The sequence below is a fragment of the Solea senegalensis genome, linkage group LG12 (assembly GCF_019176455.1).
Source record: "Solea senegalensis isolate Sse05_10M linkage group LG12, IFAPA_SoseM_1, whole genome shotgun sequence".
NCBI classification, from domain to species: Eukaryota; Metazoa; Chordata; class Actinopteri; order Pleuronectiformes; family Soleidae; genus Solea; species Solea senegalensis.
The window spans coordinates 4,384,218-4,406,980 of NC_058032.1; the positions used below are offsets into that span (position 1 = coordinate 4,384,218).

Consider the following 22,763-nt stretch of genomic DNA (forward strand, 5'->3'; position numbering starts at 1 on the left):
TTTACTGTTTCTGTGCATTTCCTGTTTTATTTTGTATGTGGTCTCTCATTTCAGGGCACTTCCTGCTCTACTCTGTTTCCCCTGATTGTCTCCACCTGAGCTGATTGTCGGCTCCGCCCTAACTAGTCACACCTGTGTCTCGTTCACCCTCCTTCCCTTCGGCTGTGCATGTGTTCTGTTCTCAGTGAGAGTTCCTTGGATTAAGCCTTTGCCTGTGAGCTCCTTCTGTTTATCAGAGTGTTATTGGAATGTGTTTCTTTGTACTTCCAGTTTCAAAGGAAATTGTTTTGTTAACCTCCAGGGCAAAAATTCGAAAAGCCTAAGATTTATGTGCGCACAACTACACGGTCTGATGGTTGTGAGTGGTTAATCAGTCCTCATTATCCCATGTACACCACACGACGCACTAAAAATAATTAGTTAGTTAATAATCAGCTCAAAATGGGCCGAATATGGCACAATGTATGGTTACTTGAACTAACTACTCACTTTTAAAGAGCTTTTGTGTGCTCTGTGTTGAGCCCAAGTAAAATAGCATTTCTTTGCTATTGCTACTGAGGTCAAAAGTAAAGAAAACTGTAAATTAAGTTCCACTCGCTGACGTCATACAATCCAACTTGTCTCTCTGCCTGCCGTGTTCATAAAAAGTGAACAAGAAAAAGAAAACGGGAGAACATTTTATTAGATCCCTGAAGATCCAGAGAAGAGGTGGATCACGACCATAAAACACACTCAACAGCGAGCACAGAAGAAGACAAAGCATCGGACTCTGCATGTGTCGTGGTCACTTCATCACAGGTACAGATACCAACTTTTATCTTTTTTATTTGCCATGCTTTTATAACAAAATCTAAGTGTTTTCTGGAGTAGGACGAGGGAAAGTTTGTCAGAAGTTTGAAGATGTGGAATTACAGTAAAATACATGTTCGGTATGTGTCGTATGTTTACATAAGACGGTGGGATTTGATGCAGCTCCATGTGTTGCTCTGATGTAGAAGTGACATTAACCAACAGATGAGCCAGTTTTCTTCATTGTTTGTCTCGTCTCCTCCTTCAGTATTTCAAGGAGGGCAACATGTTATTCAAAAGGTTCGGTGCGTTTTGCAAAAGTGTGGAAGCAAACTCGGGCCCGCTGAATGTTGCAACCCCCAATCGTACCTAGTCTAGTGTTTAAGTGATATGAGCCCCTGGTGTGAGAGAGGGAAGTGAGAAAGAATGAAAAGCCCCTGTGTGTTCACACCTCAGTCTGAAAGTTTCCATTAATCATGTGTTTCTTAGTGACGAGTAAAAATAAAGCATAAAGGACAGGGCTCAAAGTATGTAGTGGTTTTCAACACTCCTATTTACACTGATGTTGTTGTCAGCCGCAAACACAACGCCATCCTCGTTTTACCCTGTAACTATTTATTTTGAAGTCTTCATACAATCTGCTGTAGCTGAAATTGTACTCGATTATATTTGATATTTTTGTGTCGGGTCAGAACCCCAAAAATAGACACAAAAGATTAAATGTGCATGTATGGTTAAATCAGAAGCATGACAATGTCTTCACGTGATATGGAAGGCTCTTGTCCGCTTTGTTGTTTTTTAGAAGAAATGAAACAAGTAGAGGGGAATTGATGGCGTGACCACATCCACTTCTCCTCGCTATTATTATCTTTCTGTTAAACTGACATGAAGAGGGGGAGGGGTCATCGTCACACAGAGGATGTGAAGGGCTATACTGTATCGAGACCTCGATACAGTGAATTCTGTTTTAAGTACGATGGTGGATCAGTGGTGGAGTGAGTTTGTCTTTCAGCTGAGGATTCGATTCCTGGCTCCAGTTGTCTACATGACGCTGAACTCCATTGCTGAAAAATGACAGATGATCTCAACATTGACCAAAACAATTGTGATTTTGATAACTGAGAAGCCATGTTGTACTTTACATATAAGCATACTTTTTAAAATATGTGGTAAAATCCACTTTTTTTTTTTAATTTTTGTCCTTCCAAACAACTTAGAAGGGGTTTAATGGGCCAGGCTGTGGTGCATCGGCAATACCTCTAATGTCCACCAGGGAGCTGCTGCTCATATGGGGAAGTGCACGTGACCCTCAACTTTTAAAATGTCGTGCGTGGCTGCATTTCTGTGCATCCCATACAGTTTAAACCACATCAGATAATGACAACCTGAAAGTCAATTTAGAAATGAACAAGAAAATTAACGTCATAGTAAAACAAAAAATAAAGACGAGAAATAAATATTTGAGCAATAAACTAAACTTATCATGACTTTGAATGACTGCAGTTGGCTGTGTTTACTCTCAGTGATAAAAGAGCCACTGTGAAACCTGAAACACAAGCGTGCTGGTGGTGTTGCAAAAGACTTGATATTATTTCCACTGTAACGAGAGGCCAATCAGATTGCCCGGACATTGTTCCCTCCCACTTTTTTAGAGTTATATTGAGGTGAATCGTCTTATAATGACATCTATCAAGTGTCGTCTTTAGTGCGTTAACAGGAAAATGCAGATCATTTTCTATTTTCTGTTGCTGCTCATCGTGAAGTGTAAGTTATCTCCTTTTCTTTTAAATACAGTGGTTTTTTTTAATTACATTTACATCAATGAAGTCATTGTTGTTAATCACTGCTGTGTTTGATATTATGCTTAGATCACACATTAGGTCTGAACTTTGAGACAAAGACTGCTGCTGTTGGAGAAGATGTGACATTGAAGTGTGACCGTCAGACGTCGAAGAGTCAGTTTTCCAAATTATTTTGGATTAGACTAATTTATGGAAACATGCCTGAAGTCTTGGGTGGAACACATTCCTTTGACTTTGATGGAGTTATTCAGAATCCTCACTTTACTCTTAAACAAGAGCCTGGAGTTTTTCTTCTGCACATTAATGAAACAGGATTCAATGATACTGGAGTTTACTACTGCTTAAATGTAGCTGACCCTTTTACCATGAAGTTTTTAAAAGGAACTTTCCTCAGTATTAAAGGTACATTGCAAACACATTCCTATTATAATTGTTAGACATGTAATATCTTTTGATTACAATAACTAAAGCTTGTTTATTCTGTGTTTTTTTAAATCCCAAAACCAGATTATGATATCACTGCAGTCGATCAAGTTCGCCAATCTAATCCCGTCAATCCAGGAGACCCAGTGACACTGCAGTGTTCAGTCCTGTCCGACAGCACTGAGAGCCAAACGTGTCCAGAATATCACAGAGTGCACTGGTTCAGAGCTGACTCCGATGGGTCTAATCCTAGATTAATTTCCACTCATGGAGACGGCAGCCATAAATGTGAAAGTGGCACTGAAGCTCTCTCTCCCCCAAAATGTGTCTCCAACTTCTGTAAGAATGTCAGCTCCTCTGATGCTGGGATTTACTACTGTGCCGTTTCCACATGTGCACAGATTTTATTTGGACGTGGAACAAAACTGGACGATGAAGGTAACTGCAGAGAATGGATGGATACGTTTATGAAAAATTCATTAAGCATTTGTGTTCTGCAGAGTTTTTAAAATCATACCTGACCTTAAATATCCTTCATTCTTTGCTTCTTGTTTAGTTTCAGCACCGCATGCATCTCCAAACCTGCTCCTGTTATGCGCTACACTGACTTTAAGTCTGATTGTTATTGCATTCCTCATTTATTTCATCAAGATGAAAAGCTGTGACTGTTGCAAAGGTAAAGGTCATTTTGGCGTTATATCCATGTTATGTTTTTAATCAAACCATGTATAATATAATAAGTAATTTTCCAATGTATCTTTGCAAACTGTTGCTTCAGAAATACTTTGTTAGACTGCTGTCTTCTTCCATAGTTACTGTCCCCATTGCATTTTTTTAAAAATTAAGGATGTTGTGGAATCAAAACACATATTTCACAGATGCTTTGTCATTCGCTGTATACAAAAGGAACATTAGAAATGCTCTGGTGATTATAAATAAAATACAATTCTGTAAAATTATTGTTTATGGCCCTGCGATGGACTGGCAACACGTCCAGGGTTTAGATTAGCTCCGGTTCCTGACGTGACCCTTCTATTCATACATATTCTTAATATTTTAAGACTTCATTGTTTTGAGTGTCTGTTATTTGAAGTAGAACATGGTTTGCTTTATTTACTTTTTTCAACATAACAGAATAACATTAAAAGTGTGTTAATTAATTATTTAATATTTCATCTCTATTTCTTTCTCATACACCGACAGAGACCGTAGCAGTCGGCAGAAACCAGCAAACTCAGCAGGTGAGGTTGATGAGGAAATGATTGGAAAACTATCTTTTTTTTTTATTTCATTGATTTATTTTGCATGTAAAAGTTAGGATCTGCTCCCTCCATAACACATGCTTTCCTGTTTCCTCAGAGAGATGAGAACTCTTTGGTTTATTCTGCGCCAACCTTCACGAGGAGGAACGCTGGCAAAGCAGAGAGAGGGAATGGAAACGCAGCAGAAGAAGAGACGGTCTACAGTAAAGTCAGGGCTTCTCCAAGACAGTAATTCAAACTATTGATGTGTGTGTGTGTGTGTGTGTGTGTATATATACAGTATATGAAGAGAGTGTGCTAAGGTCATTATAGACAGACATGGTGGTTGTTGATGAACAGCAGTGGTGATGGACGTCTCCATCTCAAGCAACAGGAACATCAAGAAGAAGTGACACGAGGAGCTTGAGAAATAGGCTGAAGGCCTGAAAGAGGAGTAGATGGGGAAGTTGTGGGGGAGTAAAGGCAACTGTGGTCCAATGATGATGGGAGCACTAGAGGCTGTAACCCCCAAACTGGTAGAGTGGCTCCAACAGATTCCAGGAACAAACATCTGAGATCTCTGTCCAGAAGAGCACAATCCTAGGAGCAGCTCAGATACTGTGCGGGAATCTCAGGCTACCAGGCTTGTGGAAGGAGAAGCAAGACGTCCTTAGGTGGGGACATTTTTTAAATGTTTATACAGTATGTATATATTTACACAAGCCTGATATTGATCACAATTTATTTAGATACCCTTAGAAATAATTGGTATACAGTCTAGTCGGTAACTGCATTACTCCTTTCTTTGTTATTATGCGAGGCCATGGATCATCGTGGTGCAGTTTAACTGCCTTGGTTGACGTCTATGAGCTCTATGAATTTTATACTGGTTAAACACACATTCTTTTTTCTCAGTTTTCTTTTCTTATTTTTAACCAAAGTCCAGCTTTTTGACAGTCTCAACATGACAGTCTCTCGTTGTTTTTTACATTATTACATTACATTACATTACATGTCACTTAGCAGACGCTTTTATCCAAAGCGACTTACAATGGAATTGAGTACAATCAGCGAGGGGTGGAATCGAACTTGCGACCACTGCGACCATGATGTTTTTTCGCACATAAGGTACCGGTCTTAACCACTGAACCACTCCACCCCTTTTTAAGGCTCTCTATCTCCACAATGACATTTGAGGGCTGTTAGGGGGACATTTAATTTAAGTTTTTTTTGTTTTTCTCAAACATTAAAAATGATCCAGACTATACTATCTTTGAGTGTTTTGTGTGTGACAGAGAGAATGTTACGCGGGAAAGTTTTGCAGTGATGTTTGCTGATGCTGCCGAGTCGCTACAACCAGCATGACAGAGTGAATTAGTGATGTCTATCTATACTTGAGCAGCTTCCTGACATGAGAACAAAAAGTGGTCGAGCCATTTATGCTTCACACCTCAGCGTGAAAGCCCAGCCACAGCAGTGTTTAAGTTTCCATGCATCATTTGTTTGTCACTAATGACTGAGACTGTGTTTGTGTGTCAGATGTGAGCAGCCTTTTGAACACCTAAACAAGACGGTCTCCACTAAGCAGATTACAAATTCTACTTTATGGTAAAATTTAATGCAGGGCTTTTGTTTTAATTACATTACATGTCATTTAGCAGACGCTTTTATCCAAAGCGACTTACAATGGAATCAAGTACAATTAGCCAGGGGTGGAATCGAACTTGCGACCATGATGTCTTTGGTACACAAGGTAGGGTCTTAACCACTGAGCCACTCCACCCCCAATATTAATGTCACACATATTACACACATGTTCAGAGTTTGTGTCTGTGCGGTGTCAAGTACAGTGATATTGTAATGTGTTAAAGATGCAACCCACGTGTCTTGTGGATGATGAAATAGGTTTGACCTGTTTGCTTGTGGTCTGCATTCACTTTGCAAAAATGGACTTAGATTCAAATGTTTCCTCAGACCACACACACACACAGAAAGAGGCCATTCAACCTCACCACCACAGAGAGTTTAAGAGTTTCCACTTATTCATTTGAATTGTTGGCTGCAGCTTTATTGTTTTCACTTCTCATATCAGGGGTTGATGTTCCCCAAATTGTCATGAAATTTCTTTCACCATCACGACAGCACAAACAGCAGTGTGGCCTAATAATGAAGGAAAGTCAACACTAGAGCTTATGCTAGCTTGCTAAAACCAATGAGCACCATTATTGCAGAAAAGGTGTTGGTTGAAAACCAAAGACGGATTTTGGGAAAGTTACTGCCAAAAAAAAGTCTGATGCAGTGATCCAAGACCAGACTGAACATCAGTGCTGCGTTTGAACAGTGGCGACAACTCAAAGCCCAGAAAAGGCTGCAAAGTGATGCCATGGTGGCTCCGTTTCTACTGGACAGGTAGGTTCACTTTGTCTTAGTATGTGTTGTTTTTCATCATCACATTGTCAATTCGGAAAAGCTAGCGTCACCAAAAAGTACAGAGATTTACCGATGCTGCCTAGAGCTTGTGAATCCATGTTCATTGCGTATTCCCGTGCTCTGGAGGCGTGGCTTAGGAGGGAAGGACTTTTGAATTGAACTGAGAAGCCATATGTTACATTACATTACATGTCATTTAGCAGACGCTTTTATCCAAAGCGACTTACAAAAGTGCATTTAAACATTTGGGTACAAATAAGAGCTAGAAGTAAGTAAGAGCTTCAAGTAGAACAAACTATGAAGTGCTAGTCATAAGTGCAAATTTTTATTTTTTTATTTTTTTTGTCGTCTTAGTCGAGGTAGAGTCGGAAGAGATGTGTTTTTAGTCGGCATCGGAAGATGTGGAGGCTTTCAGCTGTCCGGATGTCGATGGGGAGATCGTTCCACCATTTGTTGTACTTTACAGATAAAAATACTTATTAAAATGTGTGTTTAATTCCGCTTTTTTTATTTTTATTTTTGTCCTTCCAAACAACTTGCAAGGGGTTTAAGGGGCCAGGCTGTGGTGCATCGGCAATACTTCTAATGTCCACCAGGGAGCTGCTGCTCATATGGGGAAGTGCATCAAAAAAAGTGTTCAGCAAAAATGTTAAAGCCTGAGTAATAGTTGTGCGATCATGCAAATGTTCAGTTTGAGTCTGGAAGTTGTCAAGTAATATTGTCCTGAAAAGAATCTCACATGTACGTGACCCTCAACTTTTAAAATGTCGTGCGTGGCTGCATTTCTGTGCATCCCATACAGCTTAAACCACATCAGATAACGACAACCTGAAAATGAATGGACAAAATGAACAAGTAAATTAATGTCACATTAAAACAAAAAATAAAGACGAGATCGTTTAATTGACTCAACATGTGTTTTGATTTATCTCCAATAATGGAGACTTGAAAACCACAAGTCTAAATTTAAATATTTGAGCAATAAACTAAACTTATCATGACTTTGAATGACTGCAGTTGGCTGTGTTTACTCTCAGTGATAAAAGAGCCACTGTGAAACCTGAAACACAAGCGTGCTGGTGGTGTTGCAAAAGACTTTTGATATTATTTCCACTGTAACGAGAGGCCAATCAGATTGCCCGGACATTGTTCCCTCCCACTTTTGTAGAGTTATATTGAGGTGAATCGTCTTATAATGACATCTATTAGGTGTCGTCTTTAGTGCGTTAACAGGAAAATGCAGATCATTTTCTATTTTCTGTTGCTGCTCATCGTGAAGTGTAAGTTATCTCCTTTTCTTTTAAATACAGTGTTTTTTTATTACATTTACATCAATGAAGTCATTGTTGTTAATCACTGCTGTGTTTGATATTATGCTTAGATCACACATTAGGTCTGAACTTTGAGACAAAGACTGCTGCTGTTGGAGAAGATGTGACGTTGAAGTGTGACCGTCAGACGTCGAAGAGTCAGTCTTCCAAATTATTTTGGATAAGACAAATTTCTGGAAACATGCCTGAAGTCTTGGGTGGAACACATTCCTTTGACTTTGATGAAGTTATTCAGAATCTTCACTTTACTCTTAAACAAGAGCCTGGAGTTTTTCTTCTGCACATTAAGGAAACAGGATTCAATGATACTGGAGTTTACTACTGCTTAAATGTAGCTGAACCTTTTACCATGAAGTTTTTAAAAGGAACTTTCCTCAGTATTAAAGGTACATTGCAAACACATTCCTATTATAATTGTTAGACATGTAATATCTTTTGATTACAATAACTAAAGCTTGTTTATTCTGTGTTTTTTTTAAATCCCAAAACCAGATTATGATATCACTGCAGTCGATCAAGTTCGCCAATCTAATCCCGTCAATCCAGGAGACCCAGTGACACTGCAATGTTCAGTCGTGTCCGACAGCACCGAGAGCCAAACGTGTCCAGAATATCACAGAGTGCACTGGTTCAGAGCTGACTCCGATGGGTCTAATCCCAGATTAATTTCCACTCATGGAGATGGCAGCCATAAATGTGAAAGTGGCACTGAAGCTCTCTCTCCCCCAAAATGTGTCTACAACTTCTGTAAGAATGTCAACTCCTCTGATGCTGGGATTTACTACTGTGCCGTTTCCACATGTGCACAGATTTTATTTGGACGTGGAACAAAACTGGACGATGAAGGTAACTGCAGAGAATGGATGGATACGTTTATGAAAAATTCATTAAGCATTTGTGTTTTGCAGAGTTTTTAAAATCATACCTGACCTTAAATATCCTTCATTCTTTGCTTCTTGTTTAGTTTCAGCACCGCATGCATCTCCAAACCTGCTCCTGTTATGTGCTACACTGACTTTGAGTCTGATTGTTATTGCATTCCTCATTTATTTCATCAAGATGAAAAGCTGTGACTGTTGCAAAGGTAAAGGTCATTTTGGCGTTATATCCATGTTATGTTTTTAATCAAACCATGTATAATATAATAAGTAATTTTCCAATGTATCTTTGCAAACTGTTGCTTCAGAAATACTTTGTTAGACTGCTGTCTTCTTCCATAGTTACTGTCCCCATTGCATTTTTTAAAAATTAAGGATGTTGTGGAATCAAAACACATATTTCACAGATGCTATGTCATTCACTGTATACAAAAGGAACATTAGAAATGATTATAAATAAAAAACAATTCTGTACAATATTTTTTATGGCCCTGCGATGGACTGGCAACACGTCCAGGGTTTAGATTAGCTCCGGTTCCTGACGTGACCCTTCTATTCATACATAGTCTTAATATTTTAAGACTTCATTGTTTTGAGTGTCTGTTATTTTAAGTAGAACATGGTTTGCTTTATTTACTTTTTTCAACATAACAGAATAACATTAAAAGTGTGTTAATTAATTATTTAATATTTCATCTCTATTTCTTTCTCATACACCGACAGAGACTGTAGCACTCGGCAGAAACCAGCAAACTCAGCAGGTGAGGTTTATGAGGAAATGATAGGAAAACTATCAATTTTATTTTATTTCATTGATTTATTTTGCATGTAAAAGTTAGGATCTGCTCCCTCCATTAAACATGCTTTCCTGTTTCCTCAGAGAGATGAGAACTCTTTGGTTTATTATGTGCTGACCTCCACGAGAAGGAACACAGAGCAGAGAGAGGGAATGGAAACGCAGCAGAAGAAGAGACGGTCTACAGTAAAGTCAGGGCTTCTCCAAGACAGTAATTCAAACTATTGATGTGTGTGCGTGTGTGTGTATATATCCAGTATATGAAGAGAGCGTGCTAAGGTCATTATAGACAGACATGGTGGTTGTTGATGAACAACAGTGGTGATGGACGTCTCCATCTCAAGCAACAGGAACATCAAGAAGAAGTGACACGAGGAGCTTGAGAAATAGGCTGAAGGCCTGAAAGAGGAGTTGATGGGGAAGTTGTGGAGGAGTAAAGGCAACTGTGGTCCAATGATGATGGGAGCACTAGAGGCTGTAACCCCCAAACTGGTAGAGTGGCTCCAACAGATTCTAGGAAAAAACATCTGAGATCTCTGTCCAGAAGAGCACAATCCTAGGAGCAGCTAAGATACTGTGCAGGAATCTCAGGCTACCAGGCTTGTGGAAGGAGAAGCAAGACGTCCTTAGGTGGGGACATTTTTTAAATGTATATATTTACACAAGCCTGATATTGATAACAATTTATTTAGATACCCTTAGAAATAATTGGTATACAGTCTAGTCGGTAACTGCATTACTCTTTTCTTTGTTATTATACAAGGCCATGGATCATCGTGGTGCAGTTTAACTGCCTTGGTTGACGTCTATGAGCACTATGAATTTTATACTGGTTAAACACACATTCTTATTTCTCAGTTTTCTTTACTTTTTTTAACCAAAGTCCAGCTTATTAGTCTCTCAACATGATTGTCTCTCACTGTTATTTTAGGCTCTCTGTCTCCACAATGACATTTGAGGTCTGTGAGGGAGACATTTAATTGCAGTTATTTGTTTTTTCAAACATTCAAAATTATCTTGATATTTACTGCCATCATGAAGTTCAATCTAGTTCTCATGGAGAGCAAAACTTGGTCCTAAGGAGGCAGAACCTCATTTCAAAGTAACTCAATAGCTACAATTTGAATTGTGATTAGGTTAAACTTGCGTTGGGGAAACAAAGGAAAATACTTTGCTCAGAGTCCAAATAAATATAAATCAGTAAAAGCTGTGCAAACCTGTGTACATTTGTTTCTCTTCTTATGCTTTAATATTAATATTCACTGTTGGCCTCAAGTCAGTGACTGTATTTTCAGTTGGCGTTTGGATGTATGATACAATAAATGTGTTGTGCATGTTAAATAAAAAAAACAAGCTTTCTTTGACCAAACTGTTGGTGGGATCTGTTATTTGTGAAACTTTAGATTTACAAACACTTGCAATAACAGCCGACATACACCTAACCAGCATGACAGAGTGAATTAGTGATGTCTACTATCTATACTTGAGCAGCTTCCTGACATGAGAACAAAAAGTGGTCGAGCCATTTATGCTTCACACCTCAGCGTGAAAGCCCAGCCACAGCAGTGTTTAAGTTTCCATGCATCATTTGTTTGTCACTAATGACTGAGACTGTGTTTGTGTGTCAGATGTGAGCAGCCTTTTGAACACCTAAACAAGACGGTCTCCACTAAGCAGATTACAAATTCTACTTTATGGTAAAATTTAATGCAGGCCTGTTTGCTTGTGGTCTGCATTCACTGTGCAAAAATGGACTTAGATTCAAATGTTTCCTCACACCACACACACACACACACACACACAGAAAGAGGCCATTCAACCTCAGCACCACAGAGAGTTTAAGAGTTTCCACTTATTCATTTGAATTGTTGGCTGCAGCTTTATTGTTTTCACTTTTTATATCAGGGGTTGATTTTGCCCAAATTGTCATGAAATTTCTTTCACCATCACGACAGCACGAACAGCAGTGTGGCCTAATAATGAAGGAAAGTCAACACTAGAGCTTATGCTAGCTTGCTAAAACCAATGAGCACCGTTATTGCAGAAAAGGTGTTGGTTGAAAACCAAAGACTGATTTTGGGAAAGTTACTGCCAAAAAAAGTCTGATGCAGTGATCCAAGACCAGACTGAACATCAGTGCTGCGTTTGAACAGTAGCGACAACTCAAAGCCCAGAAAAGGCTGCAAAGTGATGCCATCGTGGTTCCGTTTCTACTGGACAGGTAGGTTCACTTTGTCTTAGTATGTGTTGTTTTTCATCATCACATTGTCAATTCTGAAAAGCTAGCGTCACCAAAAAGTACAGAGATTTACCGATGCTGCCTAGTGCTTGTGAATCCATGTTCATTGCGTATTCCCGTGCTCTGGAGGCGTGGCTTAGGAGGGAAGGACTTTTGAATTGAACTGAGAAGCCATATGTTGTACTTTACAGATAAAAATACTTATTAAAATGTGTGTTTAATTCCGCTTTTTTTATTTTTATTTTTGTCCTTCCAAACAACTTGGAAGGGGTTTAATGGGCCAGGCTGTTGTGCATCGGCAATACCTCTAATGTCCACCAGGGAGATGCTGCTCATATGGGGAAGTGCATCAAAAAAGTGTTCAGCAAATCGGTTAAAGCCTGAGTAATAGTTGTGCGATCATGCAAATGTTCAGTTTGAGTCTGGAAGTTGTCAAGTAATATTATCCTGAAAAGAATCTCACATGAACGTGACCCTCAACTTTTAAAATGTCGTGCGTGGCTGCATTTCTGTGCATCCCATACAGCTTAAACCACATCAGATAATGACAACCTGAAAGTCAATTTGGAAATGAACAAGTAAATTAATGTCATATTAAAACAAAAAATAAAGACTAGAAGCGTTTAATTGACTCAACTTGTGTTTAGATTTATCTCCAATAATGGAGACTTGAAAACCACAAGTCTAAATGTAAATATTTGAGCAATAAACTAAACTTATCATGACTTTGAATGACTGCAGTTGGCTGTGTTTACTCTCAGTGATAAAAGAGCCACTGTGAAACCTGAAACACAAGCGTGCTGGTGGTGTTGCAAAAGACTTTTGATATTATTTCCACTGTTACAACGAGAGGCCAATCAGATTGCCCGGACATTGTTCCCTCCCACTTTTTTAGAGTTATATTGAGGTGAATCGTCTTATAATGACATCTATTAAGTGTCGTCTTTAGTGCGTTAACAGGAAAATGCAGATCATTTTCTATTTTCTGTTGCTGCTCATCGTGAAGTGTAAGTTATCTCCTTTTCTTTTAAATACAGTGTTTTTTTATTACATTTACATCAATGAAGTCATTGTTGTTAATCACTGCTGTGTTTGATATTATGCTTAGATCACACATTAGGTCTGAACTTTGAGACAAAGACTGCTGCTATTGGAGAAGATGTGACGTTGAAGTGTGACCGTCAGACGTCGAAGAGTCAGTCTTCCAAATTATTTTGGATTAGACTAATTTATGGAAACATGCCTGAAGTCTTGGGAGGAACACCTTCCTTTGACTTTGATAAAGTTATTCAGAATCTTCACTTTACTCTTAAACAAGAGCCTGGAGTTTTTCTTCTGCACATTAAGGAAACAGGATTCAATGATACTGGAGTTTACTACTGCTTAAGTGTAGCTGACCCTTTTACCATGAAGTTTTTAAAAGGAACTTTCCTCAGTATTAAAGGTACATTACAAACACATTCATTTTATAATTGTTAGACATGTAATATCTTTTGATTACAATAACTAAAGCTTGTTTATTCTGTGTTTTTTTTAAATCCCAGAACCAGATTACGATATCACTGCAGTCAATCAAGTTCCTCCATCTAATCCCGTCAACCCAGGAGACCCAGTGACACTGCAGTGTTCAGTCCTGTCCGACAGCACTGAGAGCCAAACGTGTCCAGAATATCACAGAGTGCACTGGTTCAGAGCTGACTCCGATGGGTCTAATCCCAGATTAATTTCCACTCATGGAGACGGCAGACATAAATGTGAAAGTGGCACTGAAGCTCTCTCTCCCCCAAAATGTGTCTCCAACTTCTGTGAGAATGTCAGCTCCTCTGATGCTGGGATTTACTACTGTGCCGTTTCCACATGTGCACAGATTTTATTTGGACGTGGAACAAAACTGGACGATGAAGGTAACTGCAGAGAATGGATGGATACGTTTATGAAAAATTCATTAAGCATTTGTGTTTTGCAGAGTTTTTAAAATCATACCTGACCTTAAATATCCTTCATTCTTTGCTTCTTGTTTAGTTTCAGCACCGCGTGCATCTCCAAACCTGCTCCTGTTATGTGCTACACTGACTTTAAGTCTGATTGTTAATGCATTCCTCATTTATTTCATCAAGATGAAAAGCTGTGACTGTTGCAAAGGTAAAGGTCATTTTGGCGTTATATCCATGTTATGTTTTTAATCAAACCATGTATAATAAGTAATTTTCCAATGTATCTTTGCAAACTGTTGCTTCAGAAATACTTTGTTAGATTGCTGTCTTCTTCCATAGTTACTGTCCCTGTTGCATATTTTAAAGATTAAGGATGTTGTGGAATCAAAACACATATTTCACAGATGCTTTGTCATTCGCTGTATACAAAAGGAACATTAGAAATGCTCTGGTGATTATAAATAAAATACAATTCTATTGGTGATATGGTTTATGGCCCTGCGATGGACTGGCAACACGTCCAGGGTTTAGATTAGCTCCGGTTCCTGACGTGACCCTTCTATTCATATTCTTAATATTTTAAGACTTCATTGTTTTGAGTGTCTGTTATTTTAGGTAGAACATGGTTTGCTTTATTTACTTTTTTCAACATAACAGAATAACATTAAAAGTGTGTTAATTAATTATTTAATATTTCATCTCTATTTCTTTCTCATACACCGACAGAGACCGTAGCAGTCGGCAGAAACCAGCAAACTCAGCAGGTGAGGTTTATGAGGAAATGATTGGAAAACTATCAATTTTATTTATTGATTTATTTTGCATGTTAAAGTTAGGATCTGCTCCCTCCATAACACATGCTTTCCTGTTTCCTCAGAGAGATGAGAACTCTTTGGTTTATTCTGCACCGACCTTCACGAGGAGGAACGCTGGCAAAGCAGAGAGAGGGAATGGAAACGCAGCAGAAGAAGAGACGGTCTACAGTAAAGTCAGGGCTTCTCCAAGACAGTAATTCTGTGTGTGTGTGAAGTCACTCCAACAGATTCTAGGAACAAATGTCTCAGATCTCTGTCCAGAAGAGCACAATCTAGGAGCAGCGAACATACTGTGCAGGAATCACAGGCTACCAGGCTTGTGGTAGGAGAAACAAGACGTCCTTAGGTGGGCAAGTGGGGAAATAACAATAAGTAACAATTTATTTAGATACCCTTAAAAATAATTGGTATACAGTCTAGTCGGTAACTGCATTAGTCTTTTCTTTGTTATTATACGAGGCCATGGATCATCGTGGTGCAGTTTAACTGCCTTGGTTGACGTTTATGAGCTCTATGAATTTTATACTGGTTAAACACACATTCTTATTTCTCAGTTTTCTTTTCTTATTTTTAACCAAAGTCCAGCTTTTTGACAGTCTCAACATGACAGTCTCTCGTTGTTTTTTTTAGGCTCTCTATCTCCACAATGACATTTGAGGTCTGTGAGGGAGACATTTAATTTAAGTTTTTTTTGTTTTTCTCAAACATTAAAAATGATCCAGACTATACTATCTTTGAGTGTTTTGTGTGTGACGGAGAGAATGTTACGCGAGAAAGTTTTGCAGTGATGTTTGCTGATGCTGCCGAGTCGCTACAACCAGCATGACAGAGTGAATTAGTGATGTCTACTATCTATACTTGAGCAGCTTCCTGACATGAACACAAAAAGTGGTCGAACCATTTATGCTTCACACCTCAGTGTGAAAGCCCAGCCACAGCAGTGTTTAAGTTTTCATGCATCATTTGTTTGTCACTAATGACTGAGACTGTGTTTGTGTGTCAGATGTGAGCAGCCTTTTGAACACCTAAACAAGACGGTCCCCACTAAGCAGTTTACAAATTCTACTTTATGGTGACATTTAATGCAGGGCTTTTGTTTTAATGTCACACATATTACACACATGTTCAGTGTTTGTGTCTGTGCGGTGTCAAGTACAGTGATATTGTAATGTGTTAAAGATGCAACCCACGTGTCTTGTGGATGATGAAATAGGTTTGACCTGTTTGCTTGTGGTCTGCTTTCACTTTGCAAAAATGGATTTAAATTCAAATATTTCCTCAGACCACACACACACACACAGAAAGAGGCCATTCAACCTCAGCACCACAGAGAGTTTAAGAGTTTCCACTTATTCATTTGAATTGTTGGCTGCAGCTTTATTGTTTTCACTTTTTATATCAGGGGTTGATTTTGCCCAAATCGTCATGAAATTTCTTTCACCATCATGACAGCCCGAACAGCAGTGTGGCCTAATAATTAAGGAAAGTCAACACTAGAGCTTATGCTAGCTTGCTAAAACCAATGAGCACCATTATTGCAGAAAAGGTGTTGGTTGAAAACCAAAGACTGATTTTGGGAAAGTTACTGCCAAAAAAAGTCTGATGCAGAGTGATCCAAGACCAGACTGAACATCAGTGCTGCGTTTGAACAGTGGCGACAACTCAAAGCCCAGAAAAGGCTGCAAAGTGATGCCATCGTGGCTCCGTTTCTACTGGACAGGTAGGTTCACTTTGTCTTAGTATGTGTTGTTTTTCATCATCGCATTGTCAATTCTGAAAAGCTAGCGTCACCAAAAAGTACAGAGATTTACCGATGCTGCCTAGTGCTCGTGAATCCATGTTCATTGCGTATTCCCGTGCTCTGGAGGCGTGGCTTAGGAGGGAAGGACTTTTGAATTGAACTGAGAAGCCATATGTTGTACTTTACAGATAAAAATACTTATTAAAATGTGTGTTTAATTCCACTTTTTTTATTTTTATTTTTGTCCTTCCAAACAACTTGGGAGGGGTTTAATGGGCCAGGCTGTTGTGCATCGGCAATACCTCTAATGTCCACCAGGGAGATGCTGCTCATATGGGGAAGTGCATCAAAAAAGTGTTCAGCAAATCGGTTAAAGCCTGAGTAATAGTTGTGCGATCATGCAAATGTTCAGTTTGAGTCTGGAAGTTGTCAAGTAATATTGTCCTGAAAAAAATCTCACATGTACGTGACCCTCAACTTTTAAAATGTCGTGCGTGGCTGCATTTCTGTGCATCCCATACAGCTTAAACCACATCAGATAATGACAACCTGAAAGTCAATTTTGAAATGAACAAATAAATTAATGTCATATTAAAACAAAAAATAAAGACTAGAAGCGTTTAATTGACTCAACATGTGTTTAGATTTATCTCCAATAATAGAGACTTGAAAACCACAAGTCTAAAAAATTTTAATATTTGAGCAATAAACTAAACTTATCATGACTTTGAATGACTGCAGTTGGCTGTGTTTACTCTCAGTGATAAAAGAGCCACTGTGAAACCTGAAACACAAGCGTGCTGGTGGTGTTGCAAAAGACTTTTGATATTATTTCCACTGTAACGAGAGGCCAATCAGATTGCCCGGACATTGTTCCCTCCCACTTTTTTAGAGTTATATTGAGGTGAATCGTCTTATAATGACATCTATTAAGTGTCGTCTTTACTGCGTTAACAGGAAAATGCAGATCATTTTCTATTTTCTGTTGCTGCTCATCGTGAAGTGTAAGTTATCTCCTTTTCTTTTAAATACAGTGTTTTTTTTATTACATTTACATCAATGAAGTCATTGTTGTTAATCACTGCTGTGTTTAATATTATGCTTAGATCACACATTAGGTCTGAACTTTGAGACAAAGACTGCTGCTGTTGGAGAAGATGTGACATTGAAGTGTGACCGTCAGACGTCGAAGAGTCAGTCTTCCAAATTATTTTGGATTAGACTAATTTATGGAAACATGCCTGAAGTCTTGGGAGGAACACCTTCCTTTGACTTTGATAAAGTTATTCAGAATCTTCACTTTACTCTTAAACAAGAGCCTGGAGTTTTTCTTCTGCACATTAAGGAAACAGGATTCAATGATACTGGAGTTTACTACTGCTTAAGTGTAGCTGACCCTTTTACCATGAAGTTTTTAAAAGGAACTTTCCTCAGTATTAAAGGTACATTACAAACACATTCATTTTATAATTGTTAGACATGTAATATCTTTTGATTACAATAACTAAAGCTTGTTTATTCTGTGTTTTTTTTAAATCCCAGAACCAGATTACGATATCACTGCAGTCAATCAAGTTCCTCCATCTAATCCCGTCAACCCAGGAGACCCAGTGACACTGCAGTGTTCAGTCCTGTCCGACAGCACTGAGAGCCAAACGTGTCCAGAATATCACAGAGTGCACTGGTTCAGAGCTGACTCCGATGGGTCTAATCCCAGATTAATTTTCACTCATGGAGACGGCAGACATAAATGTGAAAATGGCACTGAAGCTCTCTCTCCCCCAAAATGTGTCTACAACTTCTGTAAGAATGTCGGCTCCTCTGATGCTGGGATTTACTACTGTGCCGTTTCCACATGTGCACAGATTTTATTTGGACGTGGAACAAAACTGGACGTTGAAGGTAACTGCAGAGAATGGATGGATACGTTTATGAAAAATTCATTAAGCATTTGTGTTTTGCAGAGTTTTTAAAATCATACCTGACCTTAAATATCCTTCATTCTTTGCTTCTTGTTTAGTTTCAGCACTGGATGCATCTCCAACCCTGCTCCTGTTATGTGCTACACTGACTATAAGTCTGATTGTTAATGCATTCCTCATTTATTTCATCAAGATGAAAAGCTGTGACTGTTGCAAAGGTAAAGGTCATTTTGGCGTTATATCCATGTTATGTTTTTAATCAAACCATGTATAATATAATAAGTAATTTTCCAATGTATCTTTGCAAACTGTTGCTTCAGAAATACTTTGTTAGATTGCTGTCTTCTTCCATAGTTACTGTCCCCGTTGCATATTTTAAAGATTAAGGATGTTGTGGAATCAAAACACATATTTCACAGATGCTTTGTCATTCACTGTATACAAAAGGAACATTAGAAATGCTCTGGTGATTATAAATATAATACAACTCTGTACGATATTGTTTATGGCCCTGCGATGGACTGGCAACACGTCCAGGGTTTAGATTAGCTCCGGTTCCTGACGTGACCCTTCTATTCATACATATTCTTAATATTTTAAGACTTCATTGTTTTGAGTGTCTGTTATTTTAAGTAGAACATGGTTTGCTTTATTTACTTTTTTCAACATAACAGAATAACATTAAAAGTGTGTTAATTAATTATTTAATATTTCATCTCTATTTCCTTCTCATACACCGACAGAGACCGTAGCAGTCGGCAGAAACCAGCAAATTCAGCAGGTGAGGTTGATGAGGAAATTATTGGAAACCTATCAATTTTATTTTATTTCATTGATTTATTTTGCATGTAAAAGTTAGGATCTGCTCCCTCCATAACACATGCTTTCCTGTTTCCTCAGAGAGATGAGAACTCTTTGGTTTATTATGTGCCGACCTTCACGAGAAGGAACACAGAGCAGAGAGAGGGAATGGAAACGCAGCAGAAGAAGAGACGGTCTACAGTAAAGTCAGGGCTTCTCCAAGACAGTAATTCAAACTATTGATTTGTGTGTGTGTGTGTATATATACAGTATATGAAAAGAGTGTGCTAAGGTCATTATAGACAGACATGGTGGTTGTTGATAAACAGCAGTGGTGATGGACGTCTCCATCTCAAGCAACAGGAACACCAAGAAGAAGTGACACGAGGAGCTTGAGAAATAGGCTGAAGGCCTGAAAGAGGAGTTGATGGGGAAGTTGTGGGGGACTAAAGGCAACTGTGGTCCAATGATGATGGGAGCACTAGAGGCTGTAACCCCCAAACTGGTAGAGTGGCTCCAACAGATTCTAGGAACAAACATCTGAGATCTCTGTCCAGAAGAGCACAATCCTAGGAGCAGCTAAGATACTGTGCAGGAATCTCAGGCTACCAGGCTTGTGGAAGGAGAAGCAAGACTTCCTTAGGTGGGGACATTTTTTAAATGCATATACAGTATGTATATATTTACACAAGCCTGATATTGATCACAATTTATTTAGATACCCTTAAAAATAATTGGTATACAGTCTAGTCGGTAACTGCATTACTCTTTTCTTTGTTATTATACGAGGCCATGGATCATCGTGGTGCAGTTTAACTGCCTTGGTTGACGTCTATGAGCACTATGAATTTTATACTGGTTAAACACACATTCTTATTTCTCAGTTTTCTTTATTTTTTTTAATCAAAGTCCAGCTTATTGACAGTCTCAACATGATAGTCTCTCGCTGTTTTTTTAGGCTCTCTATCTCCACAATGACATTTGAGGTCTGTGAGGGAGACATTTAATTGCAGTTATTTGTTTTTTCAAACATTCAAAATTATCTTGATATTTACTGCCATCATGAAGTTCAATCTAGTTCTCATGGAGAGCAAAACTTGGTCCTAAGGAGGCAGAACCTCATTTCTAAGTAACTCAATAGCTACAATTTGAATTGTGATTAGGTTAAACTTGCGTTGGGGAAACAAAGGAAAATACTTTGCTCAGAGTCCAAATAAATAGAAATCAGTAAAAGCTGTGCAAACCTGTGTACAGTTGTTTCTCTTCTTATGCTTTAATATTAATATTCACTGTTGGCCTCAAGTCAGTGACTGTATTTTCAGTTGGCGTTTGGATGTATGATACAATAAATGTGTTGTGTATGTTAAATAAAAAAAACAAGCTTTCTTTGACCAAACTGTTGGTGGGATCTGTTATTTGTGAAACTTTAGATTTACAAACACTTGCAATAACAGCCGACATACACCTAACCAGCATGACAGAGTGAATTAGTGATGTCTACTATCTATACTTGAGCAGCTTCCTGACATGAACACAAAAAGTGGTCAAGCCATTTATGCTTCACACCTCAGTGTGAAAGCCCAGCCACAGCAGTGTTTAAGTTTCCATGCATCATTTGTTTGTCACTAATGACTGAGACTGTGTTTGTCAGATGTGAGCAGCCTTTTGAACACCTAAACAAGACGGTCTCCACTAAGCAGATTACAAATTCTACTTTATGGTGACATTTAATGCAGGGCTTTTGTTTTAATGTCACACATATTACACACATGTTCAGAGTTTGTGTCTGTGCGGTGTCAAGTACAGTGATATTGTAATTTAAAGATGCAACCCACGTGTCTTGTGGATGATGAAATAGGTTTGACCTGTTTGCTTGTGGTCTGCTTTCACTTTGCAAAAATGGATTTAAATTCAAATATTCATCTCAGCACCACAGAGAGTTTAGGAGTTTCCACTTTGTTGGGATTAGGAGCGTGATTGGTTATGAATTTAGAATATGAATAATTAATTCATTATGGAATAATTAATTTCTTATAAAAAAGTTGAGTCAAACTCAAATCTGGGCACCACTCCTCTCAAACAGAGGAGAACAATCGGTTCTGAATGAACCATTAATTCATAACCTCCAAAACAGTCTCATAAATTAAGCCAACTACCAATTTGGATTATGATTAATAATTAACATAATAATTGATAAATCACAATACTACATCAATAGTTAGGTGAATTGAAGGATTCTACACGGAAGAGGTTGGCAATATACCAATATATCAAAGATTTGAATAAGAATATCTACTAAATCTAACTATATACAGTGTGTGTGTGAAAGAGAGAGAAAGAGGGAGTCTGTGGGTGTGCAGGTCAAATGTCAAGTCAGATGGAGGTAAACTACAAATCAAGATGGCGGTTGACAAAGAAACTACAACAAGATGGCGGAATCAAAGATGGCTTCTTGACCGCATGGCTGCTGTGTTTCTTGGTTAACTACTTTTGTAAACTGAGATGCCACGTTCGATGAGAGGTAAGAAGCATGCACATCTAGAGCTGAAAGCTAAGAAGCATGGACATCACTAACATCATATTAACCTAAATCTAGACATTACAACAACACATTGTGTGAGCAAGTAAGCTCAGTACAACATTTCATATATGCTTAGCCAAGTAGTGTAATGCTATGCTAGGCCCAGTTACGTTACCAAGTCCTTAAAAGATGTAAAAGTGTCCTTTTGAGGTGCTGTCTGTTGGTCCAGGGACGGTAGATGGTTGACTGTGTTTCTGGTGTCTGTGGCTCAGGTTCCTCCTTACAAAGTTAGCTACTTGGAGCTAACCTGGCTCTGGATCCTTGGTTGATCCTTAGGCAGGCTCTGGTGTCGCTGCCTCTGATGGGACGATAGCAGGCTGCTGTAAGCGGGCCTGCTTGAAGATCAGCAGAGAGGGTTCTCTTGCTGCTGGAATCTTGTTAAGCAGGGGAGAGCAGAGGAGCCTGTGTCCTCCGGTGAGATGGAGAAGAGAAGAGAAAGGAAGAGGGGAAACCTGGCTTTTGTATTGCCTGTTACATGGGGTCACATGTCACAAAGTGACGACTGAGGTGGGTTTCCCAATGATGTGTGGAAGATAAGGGATCTTTATTGACTGAGTTTTATGACACTCTTTGTCTTTGAGCAAAGGGGCCATGTGTTCTCCATCCAAGATGGACGTGACTCCATCTTGAATGAGCTGATCCCCAACAACTTATTCATTGGAATTGCTGGCTGCAGCTTTATTGTTTTCACTTCTCATATCAGGGGTTGATGTTCCCCAAATCATCATGAAATTTCTTTCACCATCGCGACAGCACGAACAGCAGTGTGGCCTAATAATGAAGGAAAGGCAACAACAGAGCTTATGCTACCTTGCTAAAACCAATGAGAGAGTTGCAGTTGCTGCATTATTGCAGAAAAGGTGTCAACAACAGGTGTTGGTTGAAAACCAAAGACAGTTTTTGGGAAAGCTACTGCCAAAAAAAGTCTGATGCAGATAGATCCAAGACCAGACTGAACATCAGTGCTGCGTTTGAACAGTGGCGACAACTCAAAGCCCAGAAAAGGCTGCAAAGTGATGCCATGGTGGCTCCGTTTCTAC

The 22,763-nt window shown here is 38.8% G+C and overlaps 4 protein-coding genes across 5 annotated transcripts; all 4 read left to right on the plus strand.

Moving 5' to 3' along the window:
- The first annotated feature begins 2,408 nt into the window (after positions 1 to 2,408).
- LOC122778764 (signal-regulatory protein beta-2-like) lies at positions 2,409 to 5,275 on the plus strand. The gene is made up of 6 exons (XM_044040860.1): positions 2,409 to 2,553; positions 2,658 to 2,993; positions 3,099 to 3,452; positions 3,571 to 3,690; positions 4,218 to 4,255; positions 4,374 to 5,275. Exons 1-6 carry the CDS (start codon positions 2,511 to 2,513, stop codon positions 4,506 to 4,508), a joined length of 1,026 nt encoding a protein of 341 aa, XP_043896795.1. The 5' UTR covers positions 2,409 to 2,510; the 3' UTR covers positions 4,509 to 5,275.
- Positions 5,276 to 7,875: 2,600 nt separating this feature from the next.
- On the plus strand, positions 7,876 to 10,859 carry LOC122778760. Its single transcript, XM_044040856.1, has 6 exons — positions 7,876 to 7,965; positions 8,067 to 8,402; positions 8,509 to 8,862; positions 8,981 to 9,100; positions 9,618 to 9,655; positions 9,775 to 10,859. The coding sequence occupies exons 1-6, from the start codon at positions 7,923 to 7,925 to the stop codon at positions 9,916 to 9,918; spliced, it is 1,035 nt and encodes a 344-aa protein (XP_043896791.1). The 5' UTR covers positions 7,876 to 7,922; the 3' UTR covers positions 9,919 to 10,859.
- Positions 10,860 to 12,643: 1,784 nt separating this feature from the next.
- On the plus strand, positions 12,644 to 15,756 carry LOC122778761 (signal-regulatory protein beta-2-like). 2 transcript variants are annotated; one of them, XM_044040857.1, is made up of 6 exons: positions 12,644 to 12,936; positions 13,038 to 13,373; positions 13,474 to 13,833; positions 13,952 to 14,071; positions 14,590 to 14,627; positions 14,741 to 15,756. In XM_044040857.1, the coding sequence occupies exons 1-6, from the start codon at positions 12,894 to 12,896 to the stop codon at positions 14,873 to 14,875; spliced, it is 1,032 nt and encodes a 343-aa protein (XP_043896792.1). In that variant the 5' UTR covers positions 12,644 to 12,893; the 3' UTR covers positions 14,876 to 15,756. The 2 variants fall into 2 exon arrangements, with proteins under 2 accessions (XP_043896792.1, XP_043896793.1); XM_044040858.1 differs by having other exon boundaries at positions 13,958 to 14,071.
- A 1,522-nt stretch (positions 15,757 to 17,278) lies between these two features.
- On the plus strand, positions 17,279 to 20,504 carry LOC122778759. Its single transcript, XM_044040855.1, has 6 exons — positions 17,279 to 17,423; positions 17,526 to 17,861; positions 17,962 to 18,321; positions 18,440 to 18,559; positions 19,085 to 19,122; positions 19,242 to 20,504. The coding sequence occupies exons 1-6, from the start codon at positions 17,339 to 17,341 to the stop codon at positions 19,383 to 19,385; spliced, it is 1,083 nt and encodes a 360-aa protein (XP_043896790.1). The 5' UTR covers positions 17,279 to 17,338; the 3' UTR covers positions 19,386 to 20,504.
- Positions 20,505 to 22,763: the final 2,259 nt, after the last annotated feature.

Excerpts from the sequence above, each read along its gene's own strand:
- LOC122778760 (XM_044040856.1), top strand. The coding sequence starts at position 7,923 with ATGCAGATCATTTTCTATTTTCTGTTGCTGCTCATCGTGAAGT. Across the intron at positions 8,403-8,508 it reads AACTTTCCTCAGTATTAAAG|ATTATGATATCACTGCAGTC; the intron begins GTACATTGCAAA and ends TCCCAAAACCAG. Across the intron at positions 8,863-8,980 it reads AACAAAACTGGACGATGAAG|TTTCAGCACCGCATGCATCT; the intron begins GTAACTGCAGAG and ends CTTCTTGTTTAG.
- LOC122778759 (XM_044040855.1), top strand. The coding sequence starts at position 17,339 with ATGACATCTATTAAGTGTCGTCTTTACTGCGTTAACAGGAAAATGCAG. Across the intron at positions 17,862-17,961 it reads AACTTTCCTCAGTATTAAAG|AACCAGATTACGATATCACT; the intron begins GTACATTACAAA and ends TTTAAATCCCAG. Across the intron at positions 18,560-19,084 it reads AAGCTGTGACTGTTGCAAAG|AGACCGTAGCAGTCGGCAGA; the intron begins GTAAAGGTCATT and ends ATACACCGACAG.
- LOC122778761 (XM_044040857.1), top strand. The coding sequence starts at position 12,894 with ATGCAGATCATTTTCTATTTTCTGTTGCTGCTCATCGTGAAGT. Across the intron at positions 13,834-13,951 it reads AACAAAACTGGACGATGAAG|TTTCAGCACCGCGTGCATCT; the intron begins GTAACTGCAGAG and ends CTTCTTGTTTAG. Across the intron at positions 14,628-14,740 it reads GAAACCAGCAAACTCAGCAG|AGAGATGAGAACTCTTTGGT; the intron begins GTGAGGTTTATG and ends CTGTTTCCTCAG.
- LOC122778764 (XM_044040860.1), top strand. The coding sequence starts at position 2,511 with ATGCAGATCATTTTCTATTTTCTGTTGCTGCTCATCGTGAAGT. Across the intron at positions 3,453-3,570 it reads AACAAAACTGGACGATGAAG|TTTCAGCACCGCATGCATCT; the intron begins GTAACTGCAGAG and ends CTTCTTGTTTAG. Across the intron at positions 4,256-4,373 it reads GAAACCAGCAAACTCAGCAG|AGAGATGAGAACTCTTTGGT; the intron begins GTGAGGTTGATG and ends CTGTTTCCTCAG.